The sequence below is a fragment of the Toxorhynchites rutilus genome, chromosome 3, assembly GCF_029784135.1.
Source record: "Toxorhynchites rutilus septentrionalis strain SRP chromosome 3, ASM2978413v1, whole genome shotgun sequence".
In the NCBI taxonomy this organism is placed as follows: domain Eukaryota; kingdom Metazoa; phylum Arthropoda; class Insecta; order Diptera; family Culicidae; genus Toxorhynchites; species Toxorhynchites rutilus.
This window is the reverse complement of record NC_073746.1, coordinates 330046339-330073520: the sequence shown is the minus strand read 5'-3', so window position 1 is coordinate 330073520 and position 27182 is coordinate 330046339. Positions and strand designations below refer to the sequence as shown.

Genomic DNA, 27182 nt, shown 5'->3' with positions numbered 1-27182 from the left:
TACTATCTTGTTGTGGTAGATAACTATCCCACTGGGAGCTGTCCCATGGTTCGGAAAAAACAGTACCATCGTCTGACTGAGCACTATTAACTATGGACGAGGCGTACCCTGAAAATTTATCGTATTCAAATCGTTTCATAGAAGGGACAGCATTGTCCACCCCAATAAACCTCTTACCTGCCGTTTGCTTCTCAACATTATCATAGGCAGATTTACGTTGCGTTCTGGTCAGCGTGCCGCCGTTTTCCACGTTGTCCTTTGTCTCGCCGAAATTGACCGCGTTGATTCCAGGAATTTCCGGCAAGTCAAGATGTGGCAATCTCTTGGCAATTATTTGATGAACAGTCACTGTTCGATTATCGGGCTCTGGGTTCGGGGGCAGTATCTTCACATTCTTCTGGCCCACCGGTTCCGACTTCGATACTTGGTCGTTCAACCAGCGCAGGTCGTTATCATAATCGTTGTTTTCTGTTTGCTCAAGCGACAGGCGCTCAAACTGTAGTTTGTCCATAAACTTGTGCTGATTACCACCACCTCCTCTGGGAGTTTTCAGCTCATCGAGCGATGCCGCTAGCTGATTCTAAATGGAATGAATGGAATGATGAAACGTCAAATATGAATGAGAGTGATCGAATGGGAAAACATAACTAATCATGTGGAGATAGTTTATCACAGTTTAAATTTGATGGCACAATTTGTTAAAGAGGAATATATTGCGTATACTCTAGGCGCAAAAGGGACAAATGCTGCGCTATACGCTTCCAACAGCGTCAACAACGTGGAAAGTCTTGATTGGACAAACATCATTGTTATCTATCTAAAATAAGACCATCAGGTTATTCATCCTCAACGATCGAATTGGCACATGGTTGAACGCCATGAAATGCCGTATTCAACTGATAAAGTTAGTTTTCTGATTGAATGCTTAATATTTATGAGCGGACGGAAAACTTATATTTTGACACAAAAAAATCCCTGAGCACTGAGCCAAAGCTTGAACACTGATTCCGAGTCCGTTTCACATGGGATGTTTTTACATCCCAATTATAAGATTGGATCTCGTTAAACAATTCTTGCAAAGTCCTGCTTCACCTAATCCAATCACTTGCCAGCTGAGCTTCTACTTTGCATCTGCATCAGATGGGAACAAGAAAAATTCGATGGTTCTATCCGAGACACGACCACTTAGAACGTAGGACTACGGATCCTTCTTTTTTTGAAATTTGTTGGTTAATCATTTCGAATATTATTTACGAATACGTCAAAATTTCATAAACAACTGTTTAGTAAAAAGTACCGGGGACCCTGAAAAGGTTTAACGACTTGCGTAGTTTTTTAGAATTATTTCGAGAAGCAACGATTCTTTCTTGCCTTTGCGAGAACAATACACAAATTGGTCATATGTCGCAATTTGTTTCTTTATATCAACGCACGCATTTCACTGAGGTTTTAACGAGATATCTCCCGTGCGTCGCCATTCAGCAAGCATCAAACACGCGTCTAACAGATGCACACAGGTGCAGCGATAAAAGTGAAACATCGAAACACACTTCATGTGAAATATTCGCTAGCGTTCACAGCTCGAGGGGAAACATAAAACACAAAACGAGCTGAATAAGCGACCTTTGTTGTTTCGGGTACAGAAAGATTCTGATAATTTTCCTCAGAGGAGATATAATGCTTATACGCTAACGACAGTTTACTTACTATGCAAGGGTGGAGTTTACTTCGCAAGTATTCTCCTTTGCTATTCCCCTTTGTTGTTTCTATTCTAGCGGCCGCATAAGTTGCCGGTTATATCATCACGAAAAAAAACGATGCAGAAAATTACCTAGTTGATCGATCCTTTTCAAACTTTTAGACCATAAAATATAACCAATTGGTAACCTTTGGAAATATTTATTTCATTCAACTTCAATATCATAACCGTATGCTCGCACCTTGCGCTTAACTCTACTCATAAGGTACTGTACAACATCTGGCAGCTTCTTCTGTACGGGAACCCACTTTTTCTTCATCACCCCTATTCTCTATATTTTTTTTTAAATATTTCGGACGACTTGATAAAATTTCACTCTGTATTTCGTTCGAGTTGTTTTCGCATTTCTTTCGATCTGTTTCTCTTGGAACATTAAAAGACCAAAACGTTCGAAATAGGGAAAGCGAAATTATAACTTGAATGAAATACAAATCCGGCGTAAAGCAGAATATGGGTGCATATATTTCTCAGTTTTGACCTCCTTGGGATGCTTCCTCCATAATAGTCCTTTTTTCGATGAGCCTTCATGTCCTTGGGTAAGAAAGTGACCCCGTTGGTTTCGTACCACCCCAGGACATCCTTTGAATAGTGGCACGAAGCTAGATCCGGGCAGAAGATCGTAGGTCCCTCGTGTTGCCCATCTTCCGATGCATGAGTGACTTGTTGGAAATTGTATGGCCCATATCTATTTTTTTCAAAATTAAAAAATACATGTTTTCAAGAAAAATAAATTTTAATTTTCGAAAAAAATAATTTCAATGATTTTTTTTCAAAAATTTTCTTGAAATTTTTAAATGAAAACATAAATAATTTCCTACATTTCATTTTTTTACCAACATTTAGTAAATCTTATAGTTATCAAAGTAAGATTTAAAAACATAAAGTTGAATAAACTCAAAATTTTAAAAAATAACTCACACAAAATCTGTCAGACCTGCATAATTACAGTCAAAGAATTAAATGTAGGAAGTAATTTATGTTTTCATTAAAAATATCAAGTAAATTTTTGAAAAAAAATGATCGAAAAAGAAATATTTTGAAAATTGAAATTTATTTTCCTCCAAAACATGTTTTTCTCTAAATTTTGAAAAAATATATATGAATAGCCCAAGCCCAATGAATTTCCAACATGTCACCAATACATTGGAAAATGGACGCTTTTACAGGGAGAAAGTTTTTTTTGCGATAATGTTTTTCTTTGAAAAATTACTAACAATGTTTAATTCGTAACATTTTTGTGTATAAATTATCGCGATTTACACGCTCTGCTAACTTTTTTCTATTTAGAAACATGTCAATCACGAGAAATTACACACAAAAATGTAACGAATAAAACATTATTTCTTCAGGGGTCTCCATACAAAAATGCCTTATAATCCAGAAACTATAAAAGATGGAAAGCTGACGTCTTCGACGAAAGTTCATATTTCAATAAGATCTAAAACTTTGTCGGATACACTGTATCATTATCTTGACTTTAAACAAAATTAGGAGTTAGGAGTTGTAATTTTTCAAAGAAACCATGAACAAGTTGTTAGATAAACTTTTTTCCTGTGAAAGTGCCCATCTTCCGATGTATGGACGATTTGTGCGAAGTTGTAAGGGCTTTCATATATATTTTTTTTAGAATTTAAAAAATACGTTTCTGAGGAAAATGAATTTCAATTTTCTAAATATTTTTGTTTTTCAGCGAAATTGTTTTCCAAAAAAAATTTGGTATTTTTTAATGTAAATTTAAACAATTTCCTGCATTTCATCCTCTGGCCAAAATTTTGTAGGTTTTATAGTTTTTGAATTACATTTTTTTGGTAAAAAATGTTTGACCCTCTTGATGATCATGTTTGTACTAAATTTATTTTCAAATGGCTCAGCAACATTAAGTAACAATGAGCCGAGTTAATGAATAGGGAAAAGCCTATTTGAGTAGAACAATTCCAATTTTCTTTCTCAAAAAGGCATAAAAACCCTATTATCTTTTCGTAAAATGTTACAATATGGATAATGACAAAATTCACAATAACATAATATTATAGGCTTCTTGTTTAAGCTTCTTTTAACAGAGATGTCCATCTCCTAGGAACTTGCTATCTCCTTGGGACTGAGGAAGGGATGAAAATCTGCTCACTTTTCGAATTCTGAAGAAGAAAGTTGCAATAGAGAAAAGGAAACGCTAATAATAAAAATCAAAACAATAAAGGAAAACTAAACATATATATTCATATTTGAAAGTGTATGGATTTGAGAAAATCATAAATTAAATAAATAGCATCAATATTACGAGTAGCCAGAACGTCGCGAATCGGAAAATTAAGTGGCATTCCCTTATTGCGAAAATTTTCTATTAAAGATAACCTGTCATTTTGAAACTCAGAACAAAACCACACAATATGATCAATATCCTGATATCCTATACCACACACGCATAGGTTACTATCACTGATGTTAATTCGAAAAAGATGTGCATTCGAAGAATAATGGTTAGACATGAGTCTGCACACTACCCGTATAAAATCACGAGAAAAATTATACCCTTTAAACCATGGTTTGAGAGAAACCCTAGGAATGATAGAATGTAGCCATCGGCCTTTATCACTACTATTCCAACTTGACTGCCAAGATACAAGTGCCCGTTCACGAGGAAAATGAAGATATTCATCGAAAGTAATAGGCCTATAAAATAAGTCTCCTTCCATAGCGCCCTTCTTAGCAAGAAAGTCTGCTTTCTCATTTCCTGGTATCGAACAATGAGACGGAATCCATACAAAAGTGATATTAAATGAACTAGTTATCAGAGCACTTAAAAGTTGATGGTTTTCAGATAAGAAATACGACGCATATCTAGTTCTCACTGAACGGAGTACCTCTAAAGAGCTGAGACTATCAGAAAAAATAAAAAAGTGATCTGGGGTCAAGGTCTGAATATGGAGTAAGGCCATGTATATTGCAGCCAATTCTGCAACAAACACCGAACAAGGTAAACTAAGCCTACGGAAAGTGAAGAAGTTGATATTGAATATACCAAAGTCTGTGGATCCATTAAGACAAGATCCATCAGTAAAAAAAGATTTGGTTGGGTCAATATGTTTATACCTTGACAGGAATATCGCAGGTATAACTAAATGGCGGAGATCATCTGAAATATTATGCACATAATCCTTCATTGACAGGTCAATAGTAATAGAGGAATTGAACAAAATTGAAGGAATGATCTGGAAACCAGATAAAGTAGATGGACTTTCCAAAGTCATAAATTCATGATATAGAGACATTCGCCTAGATCGAAAGCCTGAGTTCAACATTTTTTCAAAGTTTGCTATCACCTTCGGATTAAGTGTTTCACACCGTATTAAAAAACGGAATCATAACTCGAAAAAACGTACGGAAAGAGGAAGTATGCCAGCTAGAATTTCTAGGCTCATTGTATGTGTTGACTGCATACAACCTAGAGCAATACGCAAACAGCGATATTGAATCCTTTCCAGATGCAAAATATGGGAACAGGCAGCGGACCTGAAGCAAAAACTACCATACTCCATAACAGATAAAATGGTTGTTTTATACAACCTAATCAAATCCTCAGGATGAGCTCCCCACCAAGTTCCTGTTATGGATCGAAGAAAATTTATTCTTTTCTGACATTTTTGTTTCAAGTAGCCTATGTGTTTACCCCATGTTCCTTTGGAGTCAAACACAACACCTAAATACTTGAATGACATCGAGCGACGAATAGGTCTATCCAAAAGTTTAAGCTGTATTTGTGCAGGATCATGTTTTCTTGAGAATACAACCATCTCTGTCTTCTCAGTAGAAAATTCAATACCCAATCTACAGGCCCAATCAACCAAATTGTTAAGAGAATCTTGCAAAGGATTATGAAGATCGGTGCTGTCTTTGCCCATTACCGATACTACACAATCATCTGCAAACTGTCTCAAAGTACAATTTCCCGATAAACAAACATCAATATCATTTACATAGAAGTTGTGAAGAATTGGACTAAGACATGAGCCTTGAGGAAGACCCATGTAGTTAATGCGTAAAACTGACGAAGAACCATGAGAAAAACTCATATGTTTTTCACGCATTAGGTTAAACAGAAAACTATTTAATTTCTGGGAAAACCCATTTCGACGAAGTTTTTGAAAAAGAACTTCAATGGAAACAGAATCAAACGCACCTTTGATATCTAGGAACACTGATGCCATTTGTTGTTTACTACACAAGGCAAAGTCAACCTCTGATGAAAGAAGCGCAAGACAATCATTGGTTCCTTTGCCTCTACGAAACCCGAACTGCGAAGGCGAGAGAAGATTATTAGATTCAACCCAGCTGTCTAAACGATAGAGAATCATTTTTTCTAGTAATTTGCGAATGCAAGATAGCATTGCAATTGGTCTATAAGAATTATAATCAGACGCAGGTTTACCAGGTTTCAGAATAGCTATAACTTTAATTTGTCGCCACTCATGCGGAACAATATTCTGCTCAAGGAAAGCATTGAACAGTTTCAACAAACGTCTCTTCGCATTATCAGGTAGATTTTTCAACAAATTAAATTTGATCCTATCTGACCCTGGAGCCGTGTTGCTGCTAGAAAGAAGAGCAAGAGAAAAATCAGTCATACTGAACGGAGGCTCAACATCATCAGATGTCTCTAAGAAGGGAGAAGGTGCGGGGGCTGAGTCTGGACATATCTTCTTGGCAAAGTCAAAAATCCACCTTTCTGAATATTCAACTTCTTCATTTGAATGAGATGAATTTCTCATTTGTCTGGCAACTCTCCAAAGAGTGCTCAAGGAAGTCTCTCGTGAAAGCCCATTTACAAAATGACGCCAATAGCCTCTCTTTTTAGCTTTAATGAAGCTTTTGAATTTACGCTCCAGATAAATGTAGTTATCATAACGTTCACGGGTGCCCAATTTTCGCCAATCCTTGAACGCATTCGATTTATCTTTATAGAGATTTGTACATTCTTGGTCCCACCATAGATTAGGAGGACGTCTACGAAACGAATTACCAGGAAAGCGCTTCGTCTGAGCATCAATAGCACTGTCAAGAATTAAACCAGTTAGAAAATTATATTCTTCCAGCGGGGGTAACTCATGAACTAATGCCACCGATTCTGAAATGATTGAAGAAAATCTCTTCCAATCAATGTTTCTAGATAAATCATGCTGAATATTTGTTGTTTCAGACGATTTTGAATTATTTGAAATGCAAATAGTGATTGGCAAATGATCACTTCCATGTGGATCTTGGATGACATTCCAATAACAATCTAAAGAAAAAGAGGAAGAACACAGGGACAAATCTAAGCAACTAGTGCGGAGCAATTCTTGTTACAACACCTGTATTCAAAATTGCCATGTTGAAGTCCTCACAAAGATCATAAATCAAATTGGCCCTTCGATCATCAAAAGACTCACCCCATCCAATTCCATGAGAGTTGAAATTTCCCAAAATAAGATTAGGTTGCGGTAAAAGTTCAACAATACTCACAAGATTTCTATAATTAAGCATAGTTCTTGGTGGAATATAAATAGAAACAATGCATAAATCTTTACCCTTGATACGTGCCTGACACGCAAGAATTTCAATTCCTGTGACTAAAGGCAGGGGAATCCTGTAAAATGGGTAGCATTTTCTAATACCTATGAGAACTCCTCCATAGGAATCATCGCGGTCTAAACGGATAATATTGAAATCATGGATGTTTAACACATTGTCCGAACGAAGCCATATCTCAGAAAGAGCAAATGCATCACAATTCAAAAAATGGAGCATTTGCTTGAAAGAATCAAGTTTAGGAAGAATACTTCTACAATTCCACTGCAAAATAGAGGATTTTCCTGACTCATCCAATAAATTAGACATCGAAATTAATGAACGACAGGAGGGGCCATTTTGAAGTCATTTGTTTAGCTATCTGGCTGATAGAAGGAAGCCAAGCAAAAATTAAACCTTTCATTGAATCTGATATTCCGAAAAAATCAAGAATCCATTGAACAATTGATGAAAAGGATATACCTCCTGAAAAAGATGAGGATTCAGGAACCGATTGAGAAGTAAATTGAGAATGGCTTGACAATTCAGGGAAATGAACGTTATAATTTGAAGATCTCCAACCAGGAGGGTTATTCTTGGGTGAAGCAGAATAATTAGAAGATTCTGGATTATTAGAGATCAATCCTCTTTTTTTAGATGGCTTAGATGAAGAAGCAATTTTTCTCTTCCTGACTCTTCCTGTGATTACTGGATCAAATTGAGAATCCGAATCATCACCCTCTGATAAAACAGAGAAAGGATTTTCTGATGCCTCGGGTACCTGAGGTGAAGCTGCCTTGAGCATATCAGCGAAGGATCGATTAGAACGATCCTTAAGTGATTGCTTGAGTTTCATCGAACGTAATTTGTATTTCGGACAATCCTTAATTGTATGAGGAACATCTCCACAAAAAATACATTTATCAGCATCTTTGTTACAAGTGACTTCGTCATGGTCGTCACCACATTTTGAGCATTTCGTTTTATTACAACAGTAGGTTTTAGTGTGACCTAACTGATTGCAATTTAAGCAAGTCATTATTTTAGGAATATATAACCGAACTGGAAGACGAAGTTTGTCAATAAGCACATAATTTGGAAGTGCTGTGCCTTCGAAGGAAATTCTAAAAGAGCCAGAAGGATAATACTTTTTTTCTGTACCCTCAGATTTCAAAGAGTTCAAAGATCTCACCTCCAAAACTTTAGCATGTGGAATATTTGCATTGTGGAAGATACCCTTAGCTTTTAAAAAATCTTGAAGTTGAAGAGATTTTTCCGTAACTACACCATCGATTTCAACAGTGTGAGCCGGAATATAAACTCTATATTCATTAGTGAACAAAGAGTTTTTCACTATCGCGTTAGCGTCTTTGTAATTTGAGAGCACAACACGAAGTTTATCTTTATTGACTTTCGTCATTTAGAAATGACACCTGAGTAGTTAGACGTCAGGTCTTTGCAAATTTGAGATACTCTTAGAGGTTTCCCTTTCGGACGGAAAAATACCACCCAACGGTTTTTCGATGATGCCGGAGCGTTCTGGTATTGTCTAATACGTGGAAGTTGAGCAGAATTAGGCAGAGATTGTGTCGAAGAGTGAGGAACAGAGTCACTATTTGGTACAGACGAAGAGTTTGACTGCGATTGTTTTTGTTTTTTTCCTTAAGAAACCGTAAAATCATCTGGAGGAGGGTCTAAGACCCTCATTTCAGCATCGGAGGGTTCATTACCCTCCATTTTCAAAAAAAAAAAAAGAGTCGAAAGAGTCGTAAAAATGAGAGAGAAGATTCTTTAGAACACGTAAATATTAAATGATAAAATTAAAAAAAAAAATTAATAAAATGAAATATGTGTATGTGTATGTATATGTATATGTATACGTGTGCGTGAAAGAAAAATAAAACGAAGACTTATCTTAAATGTATCTAGATGAATGATAGAGAACTTCTAAAATCCTTGAAGCGGGTCCAATGGCAACTTCACACTCAAAAAAAAAACTTGAAAAATAATTCCGACTTCAAGAAAATTCCTTTCTTCTCAGTATATCGTCCCGGCTTCTTTCGAAATACCGTCAAAAATAGCCTTGAATATAACTGAAAATCACAGAAAAAAAGAAACGGAAAATACGTTTTTATTCGTGATGATTTGAAATATACGTCACCTTATTCCCAAGGCTTGCTGCTATATGCACATTAGCTGTTGATGTAAATACTTAAGTATTCTAGTCTAGAAATTTTTAAAAAATCAAAACTTTTTTCCTTCATATTTCTGTAGTTCAGGCATTCAAGAATATATCCTAGAAAGGACTCAATGAAAATCCCATTATTTGCCGAGTTAGAGTTTAGTTGCTATTTCACTCAGATTTTGGTGATGTGGTATCTAACCTGGTACAGCCATAACAATGAACTTCAAACGCGTTTTGACGTAGGACTACGTCTTTCACTTCTATACCGGGGTGTAAAATCAAAGTTTCGAAAACGAAAGCGTTACGCCGGAGACCGACATTTTGAGCGTTAATAGCTCCTAAACAACTGAACGAAATGGTATGATAAACACTTCATTCGAAAGATAAAATTTCTACGCGTTCTATACTTGTTACTTTTTGATCCAAAAACTTGTTTCAATAGTCTTAAAAATGCTTTCAAAACAGGCTATTGAAATCACCAATCGGTATATAAGCGAGTGCCGCTCGGAAATCCACTCAGTTCTAATTGAACAGTGATTGGAGCATGTTGTCGCTGTTGTGGTGAAGCTCTTCGTTTATCATGAAAGCGCGGATGAATGGTGTCACCAAGAGCCTGTTTGTGCACCCTAGGCCAGAAGGGAATCCATCAGGAGGAGAGTGATGCCACAAACGGTTCCCCGGGAAGACATCGCTACACACACATACACGCGCGGAATTATTTCCGTTTGGATGCCATTCAGCATCGAGAAAGTTTCGGAAAGATCTAATCATTTCTGGAAAATAATCTGCAGTTCCTCTGGGAATTTCAAAATATATTCATATGAAAGAGTTTATTTGAATGTTTTCTATCCATGTAACACTGTGACCAAATATTTTTCAATCAAGTACTATTAACAGGTGGTTATCGAGTTAGTATTAACCACTGGTGGGCTTCCAGTGGAAATATCTAATCATTGCTGGAAAATAATCTGCCAGTTCCCCTTGGAATTGAAAATTACATTCAAGCGAAAGAGTTTATTTTAATGTTTTCTATCCATAAAATATCCATATAATACATTTGGGTTTGTGATTTGTCAATCAAGTACAGTTAGCAGGTTAGCTTCTGAAGATTATTCTTCAGAACAAGGTTTTTCGAATCCTATATTGGATGCATAAAACCTTGTGCCTCCAACGTAACGCTCTCGTTTTCGAAGTCTCCCAAATATTCATTTATTCATTCATTTAGAATGGATTTAGATTCAACTTCAAACAAATGATCTCTAAATCAACGATAGTCCCACGTCACCCTTGCGGTTATACCATAGATATAACCCACTTCCTGTTTTTATCGATACTATTTTTTCCAAACTGACGTACACGATATCTCAAGTTTTACTGAACCGATTCATGTCGAACTTATATAAATAGAATCTGTGTCACCATTGCAACCCGAAAAAATTACGGTTTGGTGCGGTTTATGGTTCGGCGGCGTCATTGGGCCGTACTTCTTCGTACTTTCTTCAGGACGGCGCCACAAGCCACACAGCGAATTTAACAATCGATTTATTGAAAACCAAGTTTGGTGAGCGTGTTCTCTCACAAAATGGTTCTATGGTGGTTCGACCCCCTCCCAAACCTTGAAAAGGGGGAGGAGTGCCACACAAATATAATACAAATTTCTGCATATCCCGAGAACTAATCAAGCAAAGGGGTAAGCGCAAAATTCTAGGAAGGAATCGTCCGATTTGATATGTCATCATTTTATTATGTATTTTCTGTATCAGATATGTATTCCATGTAAGAAAGAAACATGTTATTTGCAAGTGATTGAAAAATATTGAACGAGAATTGTGTCTGAAAATAGTTTGATATTACAATGACGAGTTTTGGTAGAAGTACAGCGCGGACTCGATTTATATACAGTTTTGTATTTATTTTCACTGCATATAATCGAGTCAAAAAAAACATTTTTTAATCGTTTTTATGTATATATTTTTCGTTTTTTTGAATATAAAAGAAAAATTTTATGTTGATTCATCCCCTTAAAGTCATAGAATACCTTTCTCACATGAAAAAATAAATTTATCTAGATTCTCTCAGAAGGCGATAGACGATATTTGATGAAGACCATCCTTCTACGTATATGCTCGAATTTAACAATGACAGAGTTGTAGAACTTTTTGTTTGTTCCGTACTCTGTTGCCTGAAACTGGCGCTAGATTAAAATGTACGCCCCTGAAGACGATTCTGTTGCTTCCATTAGAAAGAAGAGAAAATTTAGGACAGGATATAGTTGTCAAACATCTCAATTAGTGGATTTAAAAAACATTTTGGAAATTAAAAACTTCAAAGCTAGTAATTTTTAATGTGTTATTATCAATGTTATCCTAAACGTTTATTTTGAATTGATTATTTCTATCAATTAAATTAAAGCTAACCGCTCTACAATTTGTTCTTTGACACCGAACTTCTATCTAAATTTCGCTGCAATATCGATATAAACAATTTCTGATGAAAATTTAAGCAAAATCTTCAAAAATCACGATTTTGACCCCACTGTAAAATAAAAGTCACTTAAATTTCACTTCAACGTCGAAAGGTAAGTGAAAGGCTTCGTTGTAGAGAACAAAGCAAGTACATCTAAGAATGTTTGATTGATTGGTTATTTTAAGGATCGTTAATTACGAGTATTGTTTTTTTTGTTCTACTATAACCGCCACAATAAGCGGACTGATAGGAGAATAATGTAAATCCATCGTGACCAAATACTGTATTGAAACAGACATATGAATGAGAGAATAAGCTAAGGCGGAAGGAAAATGCCAGTGAACTTTAGAGCAAACGCTATATGTCCATCATCATGGATGATGAAACCAAGGACTACGAAACTACGAAACAATTTCACACTGTCAGACAAAGAAGCGAAGTGCCGAATGCACTAAAGTCAATTTTCTGTGAAAAATTCTTGAAAAAAATCCTGATTTGGCAATCAATTTGTGGCATGAAATCATCTCCTTTTTCATTCTCGGGAATATGAATAGCGATATTTGCCAAAAGGAATACCTTCGAAAGCATGTGCTACCACTCATCCGAAAGCAGAAGAAGGACAAAGTTGCCGGTTACCTTCAGCAGTTCAAAAGGACTAGATAAATTTGAGCAAAACCATCGATGCGCCGGTTATCCATAACTTAATAAGGGACATAAAGAAGCAGATACGATCGAAATTGGCTAGACTACAGATTTTTTATTGATGCTTATTTCTTGTATTCCTAAGAAATGTTTTTTTTTTATCACAAAAGAAAAATCTATATCATAACTGAAAATAGTATGCGTTTTAAGTGTACCCATAATTGACGATACGGTCTTAGGTTTTATGCATTCGATAAAACTTATTAAAATATTATTTATTTCCTTTTTTTCTTTTTGGCTTGTGTGTCCCATTTTTCTAAACTATTTGGTCAGCCTATTTTTGAGGAAAAGTCTAAAGTACCCTCTTGCATCCGGTAACAACAGTTGACAGAAGTTATGTTGATAGCAATACAGCGTAGCTATACGAAAGGTTTTTTCCTGTAAACCAGAGGTGAGTCTATATTTTGTGTGTGCCACCGGGCACGGAAAATCACAGATTCAAATTCGTCATTTGAAGTAAGAATTTGAAATACATATATCTATGTAAATAAAATTGATTGTAGGAATTTTATATATCGATATGCTTCCAAATGTTCAACATTCTTCGCTGGTCATCAGGTCGTATTTTAAGATACTTGTTAAAGAATCTATTAATGAAAGCTAAAGGTGAAAATCTTTTAGTAAGTTACCATAACCTTGTTCTCCTGGCCACTCGAAGTTAACCAAAGACTCTACAAAAACAGTACAAAAACGACCCACAATTCACTCACCTTATGTTTAATATCCTGCTCCACCGAGGCCCACATTAGCGGGGACTGAGTGTCCATGCCCGAAAGCAGTTGCTTCGGAGGTTCCGAATGTCTCTGATTGCTGGCGAGCATGGTAGATCTGTGGAACGGACTTCTTCGCACAATACTATTCAATACGTCCGCAGGATCCGCATAGAATGGGCTGTCCTGTTTGCTAGACACCGCAGCACTGCCCAACGGAGGCGTAACGGTTCTGCCATCATTGCCATTCACATCGCATCGATTGATCACATTCGGAAAACAAAGACCCATCCGATACCGTGGCTCCAACATTGGATTGGACAGTGGTTTTTCCTGTGATGGAATTGGCGAAAACGTTTTCAACACGTTGCGATGCAACTCGGTCGGAGTGCTTCGGTCACTGCTGGGATCTCTGTGTTGCCTCAAGTGGATAATGTTATCCGTGCTGAATGAAGACACTGTCGACGGTTTTGGAAGATCATGAAAGGTTGCATTGACAGATTGATCGTTGATCGACGGCTTATTGTTATCTTGAGATGAGCACCCTTCAATCAAAAAATTGGAAGTTATTAATTTGCAGCATAGTAAGACGACGGCGAAAAGCATACCGGGAGGCAAGAATTCGGCTGTTTTGTCCTGTGCTGGTTTAAACGTGGAAACTTTATCGACTTTTACCAAAGTAGTATTTCCGTTGTTATCTTGCGTCCAAATGTCCTCATAATCACTAATTTTATCACCTAAATTACTTCTGCAGTATACTGAAGGGGATTCCAGAATATCAGACTCCTGTAAGAAAATAATCACATTAATAAGATAAATTAATGCAAGAAACCACCTTAAAGCAATCACCCACCTGATAGTGTTTCGATTCCTTTCGCTTGCTCCTCCTACTGGTACGGCTTGTGTGCAGTACACTGGAACTCGAATGTTTACGGAACGAGAGACCATTGCTGTTATTGTTATAATTATTGCTTAGTGGGGACTGTACCGCTAGAAAATTGTTTTCGGAGTCGGAAACCCTTTCGTCCGCTTCCGACGCGTTCTTGATGTAAGAACAAGGAATGTGGCACTCTCCATCCGGTGGAAGACGTTTCGATGTGGTCTGGAACTGAACACAAACAGTATATTTTCAGTTAGTCGATTCGATTGATTCGATGTCAAGGAAAAATTATGTTAGAAATATTCGAAGAGTCAAAGTGTTCATTATAGTACCTGCTACATTCGTATGCCATTTGCTCACCCTTCTTTTCTTTTGTATTTATCGGGCGAATGATATCAAAATACCCAGTTCTACGCAAATTTTGACGTAGGACTACGTCTAACCGGAAGATATAGGGGGTGAAATGGAAATCTAGGCACTGAACAAGTAGGAAAAAATGCAAGATTTGAAACGCTTATAACTTGAGCATTTCTCAATAGATCTTGAGATTCTTGAGATAAATAATTGAATAATTGTGAAATATCAAGTATTGTCAAAATGCACTATGTGCCCATTTTTGATTGGTCCATTTTGTGCTACTCAAATCGTACCGACCAAAACGGGCAACCAGAGCAGCAGCGAAATAGAATGAAGCAAGATTGGAAAGGAAAAAGGAAAAAAAGAAAGAAACATTGGTCGCAGTCTCACACATGCGTAATTCTCGAGCCAGCCAGTCAGCTTAAAAATCCCCGCTCCGCTGCCGTAACGATCATTCTCATTCAAACCGTACACCACATCGGTTCGCATCACAACACATCAACAAACCAACCCAAGCAGCCATGTCTGGTCATGGTAAAGGAGGAAAAGTGATGGGAAAGGCAAAATCCCGCTCGAACCGTGTTGATCTGGAGTTCCCCGCAAGGGTAGCTAGGCCGAGCGCGTTAGTATCAGTGCACCAGTCCACCTAGCCGGCGTTATATAGTTTCGGCCGCCGAAGTGGAAAAGCTGCTCGCGACGATAAGAAAACTCGCATTCAGAACAGACCACATTCGGTTCGGTGGACATCAAGACAACAACAGGCAGTTGCAGCGAGTGGCAAACGCAATCGCAAAACGACAGCAGGTAGCGGAAGAAAAAAGTTTGTTCTTTATACAATCTGCTTTGATGGCAAAACCAGAACAAGGCGGCATCGAGGGCGTTCGAAATGGTTTTTCTTAAAACCACGAGTACTAAGTTTTCTAAATTGGAACCATTCCATAAAACAAGGCGCTTTTCAGGGCCATTAAACCTTCCAAAAAAGAGTTTAGGAAATACAGTTCAATGCTTTCTAAAACATTATCCAAAATAATAATAAAACACAAATTGATTTTTTCATAATTTGTTTGCCAGGATCTGATGAGTATGTGAATTTGGCAGTTGTTCTGAGCTTATTGATTTTCACCAATTCTTAAATTGTTTCTAGATTGAAAGTACAGTAATTTACACTTATCCCGACATTTAGCTAATTGGACGGACATGTAATGCGACATATTAAGTTGGACATTTTTGTAAACATAGAGTTTGGGGTCCATATTATGACCCCACGTTGAAAGTCGACACTGTACCGCTGTCATCGCAAATGTTCAATTACAGGTTAAAATTACCTCCAATCCGATACTGAGTGGTGGTAATGCGACGTGCCATTGAATGTAATTTACTGTAAAATATGTCACAAGCTGGATGGGAAGAAATTTTCCAACTGTGAAAGCTGTGGCGAGTGGCAAATGCAATCGCTAAACAGAAAGGTTTAGCCGAACAAGATGGGGATATCGAGTAATAACAAAACAATAAACTCTTTAGATTGAAGATAATTTTGTGATCCTGAAAAGGACCCTTTTTAGCCTGCATGTGAATCCAACGAGCGAACAAATCGTAATGAATGTAGTTTTTTGCCATCGCTCCCTTTTAACGCTCATTCGTTCGTCTCGTTGGACTCGCCCCTCTGGCTGAGTCTGCCGATTTGTCTCTATCCTGTGAGTGTGTACCGCTAGAGTATAAAACACGCGGACCCCAACAAAATATCTTATTTTCTTTCAAACCGTATACCCGTGTGGTTGTACGGCATCGGCATCGTGGACGTAACAAAGGAGGACAAGTTAAGGGAAAGGCAAAGTCTCACTCGAACCGTTCAGGTCTCCAGTTCCCTGTTGGTCGCATTCACTGATTGCTCCACAAGGGTAACTAGGCCGAACGGATTGGTGCCGGAGCACCAGTATACCTAACAGCGATTATAGAGTTTCGGCTGTCGGAGTGCTCGAGTTAGCTTGCAAAGCTGCTCACGACAATCAGAAAACCCGCATCAAGAACAGAGCAGCTTCGGTTCGGCGCTCATCAAGGCAACAATTAGTTTCAGTGAGTGGCAAAGTGTTTCTCCGGCACGTCGCATTAAATGTAATTTACTGAACAACATGTCACAAGCTGGATGGGAAGAAATTTTCCAATTGTGAAAGCTGTGGCGAGTGGCAAACGCAATAGCTAAACAGGAAGGTTTAACCGAACAAGATGGGAATATCGAGTGATAACAAAAACACAACACCAAAGGTTCTTTTCAGAACCATCAACATATTCATAAAGAGTAAACAGTAAACTAATCCATTTTTCAGGTAGATAGGTAGGTATTCACGTAGGAGAAGAAAATAAAACAATATATTTAAAATATATATTTAACAAAAGCTGTCCCCTTTGTATAGTCCTACGTCACTCCGGTTATGTCCCCGACATTACCCACCCGTATTTTTTAAACAAGAATTACAATTTTTGAAAATACCTACAGTGTCGGAAAAAAACTAGACCACTCCAGTGAAAATTATTTTAATGAGCTTTTAATCGCCAATTCGAATAAAGCATAAAGCATAACTAACATGCCGGGTGTTCGGGTTCGATTCCCGTTCTGGTCGGGGGAATTTTTCGTCAAAGAAATTTCCTCCGACTTGCACTGTGATCACGCGTATTCTAGAGCTTGCCACTCAGAATGCATTCAAGGCGTGTTATTTGGCATAGAAATCTCAACTAAGTACTAATAAAAATGACGCAAGTAATACTACGTTGAGACGGTGAAGTTCCTCTAGGAACGTAAGTGCCATTGAAGAAGAAGAAGAATATGCGACACCCAGCGGCGAGCACTTGCACTAGTATGACAACATATTACACAAAGTTTGACGCAGCAGAAATGAACAGTTCTAGATTCCTGCGAAAAGTCGAAATGATTTGCGACAAAACATAAGACCAGTTGTTTATTTTGACTGTTTCTGGAAGGACAATGACTGTTTGACGGAGATATTTTGTCTAATACAGATCCTAGTAAGTATTTGTCATGTCAACAATAAATCAAAACATTGAAACATTGACCGCTCCTGCACGAGACCGCGACGGATTGTTATTCCGAAAATGGCAAAACAAGCCAGAAGGCAACGAAAGATTGCAAAGTTTCTGAGCCGATCGAAAATATTTGTTTTCAATGCACTTCACAGCCAAAGATGATGCTGAAGTCGAACGAGTTTCTAACAAAGATCCGTTCAAGCCAGCAAAGATTCAACGCAGTGCTCCGTACAGCGGTAGCACTCCGGCGGAGCACACTGCCGTTTTGAAAGGGTTAAATCCCATCCCGAATATGTGGCAGATCGTAAAGAAGTCGGTTTATACGGACAAATCCACAAACAAGCTGGAACTATGGGAGAGAATCTAAGCAGCTTGGTATGATTGGTATGTATGATCCCTGTCAGCACTTGTCAAAAGCTGGTCGATTTTATGCCAAAAAAGGTGCGGAAATTCATCTCAAAGAAATCCTATACGACGAAATACTAGCACGGAATTGTGAAGGAAGCTTTTTCCGACATGAATTAATGTTTTTAAAAAAAGCATTTTTATATGCATTGTTGTTTTTTTTACTGGGGATATGTTTAATTTCCTCGAAAGAAACCAATAAAGGATTACTGATAAATTGAAACACTGAGTTCGAGTATTTTTTGTCAAAGTTTTGCAACTTTTTTTTCTCGGTTGAGTGATAGTCTCATTGTTTTATCAAACACTGTCCTCAAGTAAAAAGTTTTTGAAGCAGCAAAACAAAGTGCGTGGAAAAATGAGCAAGTTTTTAATCGGCAGAAAAACATTCATTGCAGATACCTTTGAACAAAATGCACAGTCACAGTCGCAGTCGACCACATACAAAAACATAACATATATACCAAAAAAAATTAACAAATTTATACATATTTTAACATTATCTACATTGCAATAGATTGAAATTATCTACATTGCACCGGCGTATTCTAGAGCTTGCTACTCAGAATACATTTAAAAAATTGTAAAAATTGAACCAAATTCCAGTGGAAACCGCACTGCATTTAAGAAAAACAGAAAAAGAAGAATAAGAGGAAGGAAAAAAGCAGATAAAGAAATAAAAGTGTTTATTTATTTCGCACTCGGAATTCTCCCGCACATTTTTTTCCGCAAAAAAACACGATTCAAATTCGGCTCTGTTACAGCTGAATGCTAACGAGCCTAAAATAAGCAAATGGAATAAAAAAAGTATGTATACATGTATACCAAAACCGAAAAACCATTAAAAATTTTTCAAAAAATCTACCAGGAAAACCGGGAAAACCCAGAAATCTCGAAACACAAATCAAGTTGCCACCTTGAAAATAGATGCCGTGGTGTCTAATGTGTGTCAAATACCGGTACTTTTTCAACAAAATGTCTATGCCAAAGCTGGAAACATTTAGCATTCGTTCATTTTATAGCAGCGGTCGTAGTAGGCGTATATGAAATGTTTCAACAGCAAATTATTTGGAAAACTGTATCTTTCGACGGTAAAAAAATTACGCTGATCCGTTTTGTATGTATGTATGAAGTTTGATTTTGGATACCCAAATTAAAAATCCGAAGTGGTCAAATACTAAAATCGCGAAAACGCTGAAAATGGCTAAATCGACTGTGTATGATGTGCTGAAACATTTTCGTGAACGTACAACTGTTGAATCAGACGGATCAGAGGAAGGTTGAGGCTGAGGTTGAAGGTAGTGAGAACAATTAAGGCAAACTCGGGACTCTCGGACTACGACCTCGGATCGCCAAAAAACACAACTCTAACCAAAGTATCATTCAGAGAATCCGTATGCGAAATGATTTTCATAATTTTCCATGCCTGTAAGCAACCAAAGAAGACGCTGAAACAAAATCTGGTAGCTCGAAAGTTGCACAAAAAGATTTTGACGAAGTAGGTACGATGCATGCATGCTGATGGATGACAAAACGTACGTGAAGATGATTTTTGGACAGCTACCAGGCCTAAAATTCCACAAGGCCACTATTAGAAGACGTCGCTTAATCGTTTGATTAATTAAAATAATAGAATATCTGAAACTTTAATCCAGTAATATTGTATCGAATAATGAAAAATCAAAAAATTAATACATCGAATAATTATCACAGTAATCGGGATTGATGAAAAAAGGAACCATTTTTTCGAAAAGTACAGTGCAAAATTTGTTATGCTGTTTTGACGAAATACATCGAATATGCTAAATCATTTACGGTTGAAGCATTAAAATAATCCCATGATGGTGGAGGAGACTGGGAAGAGGAATTCAACGTCTGCAGGAGTAAAAGGCGAAATTGAAGAAGCTGGTCTTAGTTCCCGTCCTAAAGTGGTAGTATTCAAATTCAAAGTGCCATGGAAAATCTACCTTGTAGTCAATGATTCTATGAATATACTTCTTTTGAACTAGTAGCTATAGGGACCGAGCAGAAATTTTCAAACAAATCTGCTATTTCAACAACATTTGAAGATAAGGTAATTTTGAAGAGAAAAAAAAGTATGTTAGGGCAATAAAAATATTGTGAATCATTTTCATGATATGCTTTTTTTAATCGTTCGCAAAAATCATGAAATGGTAAATTTATCAATATACTGAAATGCCATTTCATTTAAAAACCATTATTCTGCACCATGTTTATTTAAGAACTATATTTAATGTAACTTTTAAAATTGTAACATCATAACCTTTTTTATTATCAATGTCTGTTCCGTATTATTACGAAAAACAAATATTCGCTCGATTAATCGAATGCTGAAAGACAATTATTCGAATGAATCGAATATTTAAAAATGGCCTTACGATTAATGGATAATCGAATAAACGAAAAATGTAGACATCTCTAGCCACTGTCATAGGAGATGTCTCCAGCAAATTTAAGTTTGTTTTCGCAGATAAATTTGCCAGGAAATTTTTGAGTTGGCATAGGATTTGCAGCTGCGGACAAAAACCCTAGGTTCTCGTCACAAACAAGACAATAGTTTCTGGAAAATGTCTGGAAAAGAGTGCCTGCAGAAACGTCTCCTTCCGTTTATTAAGAAAGCTCACCAAGGTCCGATGAAGTTGTGGCCAGATTTAGCAAGCTGCCACTACAGTCGAAAGTTGCTTCAGTGGTACCGTGACAATAGGATCGATTACATTGATAAAAAAATCCTCCATTTGGCCCAAATTCCGCCCAATCGGAAAATATTGGGCAACTGTTAAGTGGAAATCGAAGAAAGGTGCCAAAATCTTGGAATAAAATGCCCGCTGAGGTTGACCAACAGAGAGTCCAATTTTTGATAGAAAGTATCCAAGGAATGTACGAAAATTGATCAAAACTGTAACGAATAACGTTTTAATGTACTTTTATAAAAAGAGTAATACATTATCTGCATTTTGATATCAAAATAATTTTGCTACCTTTAACCAATCCCAACTGGTTTCGTGATTCCAGAATCTAATGTGTTTGTTTTAATATTTGTTTGATATATTTCAAGTCTTATAGTACTCACCGTTGCAAAGCTTCTGTTATTCTCCGTCGGAGACACTAGTTCGATGATCTGCGCGTTGGTGTGATTATCTACGCTGAACGTTACCGTCGTTGTAACAGTAATATTATTGGAAAACATCTGACTGGAATCGTTTGGGGTGCTAATACCACTTGTTGGTTTCAAACGCCGAGCAGGTGGGGCAGGAGGGCTCCTAAAATGAAAAATTAATAAATCAAAGCACTGCTACTAACCGCACTAATAAAACGATCCCACTTACCGTATCGGTTTAATATTAAGTGTATTCGGTGGCGTGGGCCGGGGAGTCTTCAGCTGTCGCTCCAGTGTACCAGAATTCACCGTTTCGCTTACTTGACTTTGCTTCGAATCGTGACTGCTGCTACTGCTCGCAAACAAGTTTGCATTGAATATCTCGATCTGCTTCTCGACATCGTACGAAGCGACCGTTGGTGAGGGAAGCGGTCGCTTCGATTTGAAAGTGCTGGTTTTTCCAATGATACCATTCTGGTTCGCATCCATTGGGGAAATTACAACGGCACTATCGATCGATTCGGGGCTCAGCAGTTGATGACCGTGACCGACGGTGAAGCTGCTCAAAGTGGAAATTGTATCCGTGGGTGTTTCACCCGGTCCCATGAAATTTGTGTTGCTTTCCTGACCGAACGTATTGAAACTTGTCAGATTCTTATTGTTCAATGTAAGTCCTATACCGCTAGATTGAGTTGCATCCGAAGGGGTGTTTAAATGACTAGAGTTTGCAGAGAATATCGTTTTGGGTTTGGGCGATGCCATTGGGTAGCGCCAAAACTCTTGGCCCAGTAGTGCCAGCGATGAAAGCTGCTGCCGGTTTTTTGCCTCTCTAAGCGCCTTGGGAAGACACAGTTGAACGGGAAGTTCATCACAACACTGGGAGTAATGCGCAATAAGTAAAGGTATGGAATCGAACTTAAACCGAGAGCTCTCCAGGCTCAGCAAGCCTTCGTTAGATTGGATGAGGTAGTGTTCGATGTAAGGCCCCGTGTCCGGAGGCAAACGGACGGACACCGCCATTGTTTTCGATTGGCTAGATCCCCGTACGATGAAATTCTGAAATTTGTAAGTTTGCGTTTAATACGGGTACCAATGTTATAATTAAATAGAAATTGACAAACTGAACCTATACGTTAAAGGACTTTTTGTGTGATTCTCAGGCCAGACAAGTCAGGCTAATTGCGATATTATAACCATTGTTGTAAAGCATATTTCGTGTGTATGCGTAACAATGTCAAAATAAAACCATCAAATCAAGAATTTTTATTTTTCCCAGTGAAAAACTATCTCTCCTTAGGACCGAATTCACCGATCATCCAACTGGATTCCAGAGCTTCGCTATTGCTCAGGTCACTGAAAACGTTTTCTCGCCAAGATTCGAAAAGGCCACAAACTCCTAATTTAGTGTTCAGCAGTACTGAGTTCGTCCTTCTCTTCAATGTTCCTAAGGCACGCCACCCAAAATTCTCTATTCGCTTCCATGAACAGCATGAATACTTGAGAGCGACAGCTCATTTCCATCTCAAAGCAGAGAAGATACGATAGACGTGTCGTGACTATGATTCCATTCTGGGTGCGAACCGCCCCGGGTGCACGATTTTAGGGGTGCAGAATGAACCGAATTTATATGAACAAATTGGAAAAATATGATTTCAGACGAGGGAGAGGGGGTAAATCGACTCTTCCGCCTCAGGTGCGACACAGACTCTTCCCTGGGTGCCAATGTTTCTACTTTTCTGGCGGAACGAGGGGGTGCAAATCAACTCTTCCGCCCCGGATGCAAAAGCTTCACTCGACGCCACTGATCGAGAGTATTACATCTATAAAGCCTTCTAGTATCAAACAACGCTTGAATATCCCGAGCGCATCATAGAAGCATCGACTGTTATTCTTCCGCCCCAAAGAGAAACCGCTAAAGGTGTCCAAAATTTGTAAACACTTGCTGTCCAAGTGTTCAAGTATCCTGGAAATTACGAAGGTCATTGACGATAAACTTCGCGTCGTGCGCGGTGACAACGCAATTGTGAGTAACACTCCGTTAACTGAAGAATACAATGTTTACATTCCAGCACACGCGTGTTACGTATGTTCGATTCTAATATTTTTTTGGAGCATTATGTTGGTACTCATGTCTCTCACTTCTGCTAACAAGTACGGCTATTTTGAATGTTCGGTTAATTTTTGACAACTGCTTTTCTTACACGTGTTTTGTTCATCTTCGATTTTTGTCCATTGGCAAAATGGATCAAAGAATCTGTATCAAAATTTGCGTGAAAAACAAAATTAAGTGTGCGAACACATTCCTAATGCTGATTGTGACATCTGGTGAACCTACTTTGGAGCGAAACAACGCTTATCGGAGTTCGAAAAAATGTTTCCGAACGGGCGAAAAGATCTAACCGAAGCAAAGCGTGCCGGAAGCCCAAGCACGCCACAACTGAAGTCAAAAATAAGTAATCCGTGGGTATACAAAAATTGTGATAGTTTTAGAACAGCTCTTGTAGATAAAGTGGTCCACTCTATCCCATTCCATTAAGCATTTCCATAGCCATAACCGATTTTGCTTCAGCACTACGAAGGGATTTCTCTAGAGATAGGCCATAGGCAAAAATCGAAGATGAACCAAAACACTTGTAAGAAAAGCAGTTGTCAAAAATTAACTGAACATTCAAAATAGCCGTACTTGTCAGCATAAGTATGAGACAAGAGCACCAACATAATGCCACAAATAATCTAAAATCGAATATATTTAACCCGCGTAAATTTGAAAGTCGCGATACTTTTTGAACAAACCTCGTAAACTGAGCTTGAGCTTGGGTAGACTGTACAATTCGTAGTTGCTCTCCGTGATTGACCTGAACCAACCAAATTGCACAAAGAACACACAGAATGACGCTTGGGACTAGCAAATCATTCTCGTTGTGCAATTTTCGGTGTTTCGAGCTTTGAATGGTCAATAACGACGCCGGCCACGTCCTTACAGTCACCAGGGGAAGGGAAGGAATGTTAGTATGATATTCGCCGCCCGAAGGCCAGAAGGGTCGCCTCTATAGCGTGGTTCCCTAGCGTTTATCATGGAAGGAATAGTTGTTAGTGGGAATTGTTAAAAATCAGGATTCACTGCGGTAAGTGATGTGATTCTAAAATTTTAAATTTTAAAATTTTTAAATATTTAAATATTTAAATTTTAAATTTTAAATCTTAAATTTTAAATTTTAAATCTTAAATTTTAAATTTTAATATTTAAATTTTAAATTTTAAATTTTAAATTTTAATTTTTAAATGTTAAATTTTAAATTTTATAATTTTAGAATTTTTAGATATTTAAATTTTTATGTTTTCAGATTTTCAGATTTAAATTTTTTATTCTTAGATTTTCATTTTGGCAGAGTTATCTCACTTCTTAACTAGGCGAACCTAGCCAGAATTTTCACCTGCCCCCGGGCTTCTGAATGCCAAAGGGGGACTAGGCTCTGCGGAATGCACGTATCTGCATGCTCGTGCTGTTTTAGTCCTGACCGAGAAATTGTCGGACAATCGCGCAAGGATGACCGACTTCTGGATGCCGGCCAATTCCTTCTCCATGTTCAACACCTTTAGCGCTTCCAGAAGAGTCTTCGGGACAATTCCAGTTCCAGAGAGAACGACTGGGACAATTTTTGGGACCTCCCTTAGCCCCCACAGTTCCTTGAGCTCCACGGCCAATGGTTGGTACTTGCAGATTTTGCGACCGTGGGTCTCCTCCAGATTCTGGTTCAGTGGAATAGCGACATCGATGATGGTGACTTTGCGGTCGCTCTTGTCGTAAACCATTATATCTGGGCGGTTGTGGTGGATCGAGAGGTCGGTCATAACAGTGCGATCGCAGTACAGCTTGAAACGGTCATTTTCCAGGACAGGTGCAGGCACGTGCCGGTAGTTTGGTACGTTGTCTTCCAGTAGAATACATTGGAGCGCCAATTGTCGATGAACAATACGGGCCACGTTGTTGTGGCGCTCGGTGTAGGCTGCGTTGGCCAAAACAGGACAGCCTCCCATAATGTGCTCTATGTTTTCACCTGGTTGATGGCACATCCGGCAAATGTCATCAACGTCTTGATGCCAGACGTACCGCCTGCAGTTTCTCGTCGGCATTATCCTGTCCTGGATGGCTATCATGTCGGCTTCTACTACTGAAGAGATTTCACCACGCGTTAGCCACAGATTAGATGTGGCCTTGTCGACGTGTGGCCGGTCCAGTTGATGGGGGTGTGCACCATGCACTGCCTTCTGCTTCCAAGCTGCAATCTTCTCCTCCACTGTCTGCAGATTGCAGTTGAGTTGGTACTCCGCAGACAGCCTGGTATAGCGCGTTTTGGTTGGCGCGTTCTGCGAAGTACTCGCGCAGTTGTCGTACCTGAGCAACACACAGTGCAGATATGTCGACTATTCCAAGTCCCCCTTCTTTGCGTGGCAGTGAAACTCTCTCCAGTGCCGATTGAGGATGGTACATTCCGGCCTCTTTAAATGCTTTCCTCACCCTCCTCTCAAGGTCCTCTAGGTCAGTTTTGCTCCATTTGACTATACCAAAACTGAAGATCAGCAGGGGTACCGCGAATGTGTTGATCGCGCGTATCTTGTTCCCCGCGTTGAGAAAAGTCCTCAGGACACAGTTCACTCGACTCAAGAACTTGTCTCGCAGCTCCGTCTTGGTGTCGGAGTGGTGAATCCCAGTGAGCTGTCGGGATTCGCTACGAACCATGTCTTGTATAAACTCGCCGTCATAGACCTCGTAGCCTCGAGATTCGGTAAGTTGTCCCTTCAGCAGATGGACACATCGGCACTTGTCGAGGCCGAACTCCATGCAGATGTCCCTGCTTATATCTTCGACAACCCGGATAGCTACACCTAGACGCTGACGTGAATCAGCGTAGACCTTGAGATCGTCCATGTAAAAGGTATGGGTCACTTCTTCGTTGGCGCCGTCCCCATACCATAACTTATAGCCATGACCGTTCCTATTGAGCGTCCTACTGAGGGGGTTCAGTGCCAGACAAAACCAAAGCGGTCTGAAAGAGTCGTTCTGCAGCGTTCTAGACTGCAACACATTTTCCCCATCACTAAGGTGCAGAGACGTACTCCACTGCCTCATTGCATGCTGCAGGAACCTAACGACGACGGGGTCAATTTTGTAGAGCTCCAATACCCGGACGAGAAACGAGTGAGGTATGGAGTCATAAGCCTTCCTGTAATCGATGTAGGCCATACTTAGGTTCCGCTGGTTATATACCGCCTGGCCGACTATGCCTGGTCTTTTCAGCCATGCGTATTTTTCCTGCATCCTTTCTGCTCTTCTGCGATGATGTGATGCTGTTCGCAGTGAGCAGAAACTTTGGCGGTAATTATGCTGCTCAGTATTTTGTACAGACTCAATAGGCACGTTATCGGTCTGACGGCACGGGTGGCGAATTCAGGAAGGTTGTATGGGTCACGTAGCAGCTTGTTGAAGCACTCAGCTATCTTTGGATGTGCGACGATCAGCTTAATCAGCTGCCAAAAGTTCTGAACACCATCGGGGCCCGGTGCTGCCCAGTTCCTCAGTTACCACGAGGCTTCGCGGACATCGTTCTCTCCGACGATGATAGCTGGCATCTCTCCAATTTCACCACAACTCTCCTCCTTCCGTCTTAACCACATTTGCCCTTCGCGATGTTCTACTGGGGTCTCCCAAATACCAGCCCAGAAGTTCATCACATCGCTAATATCTGGCAAACCTTCGCGGTAGTCGGGCTTCTCGTCGCTAATGTGGTCATAGAACGCTTTCTCGTTATCTCTGAATCTCCTCCTAGCGCTTTGCAGAGTCAGAGTAACGTTTCAGCCGTTTTGTAAGGACGCTCAATTGCTGTACTAGTGTGTCGAGTTTTTCCGTCAGCTGGTGAGCTCCCAGCTGGCGAAGTTCAGTAGACCGCACGATCACAGCAACTTGGCGACATAATTTCGCCGATCTGCTGCCTCTTTTGTACGCCATCAGTCTTCCAATT

General features: G+C 38.9%; 1 protein-coding gene across 6 annotated transcripts in view; it reads right to left on the bottom strand.

Annotated features, from left to right (window-relative positions):
- The window catches only part of LOC129774952 (protein sprint), a 66072-nt gene that overhangs the window by 18525 nt on the left and 20365 nt on the right, over positions 1–27182 (bottom strand). For 4 of the 6 annotated variants that reach the window (XM_055779062.1, XM_055779061.1, XM_055779065.1 and 1 more), the window contains exons 5-11: positions 21392–22218; positions 21136–21325; positions 14202–14474; positions 13975–14152; positions 13367–13911; positions 178–580; positions 4–108 (exon numbers count right to left, since the gene is read on the bottom strand). In XM_055779062.1, coding sequence (XP_055635037.1) covers positions 4–108; positions 178–580; positions 13367–13911; positions 13975–14152; positions 14202–14474; positions 21136–21325; positions 21392–22218 — 2521 coding nt within the window. The remainder of the gene's footprint in view (positions 1–3; positions 109–177; positions 581–13366; positions 13912–13974; positions 14153–14201; positions 14475–21135; positions 21326–21391; positions 22219–27182) is intronic. The other 2 variants (XM_055779064.1, XM_055779066.1) reach the window with 1 other exon arrangement.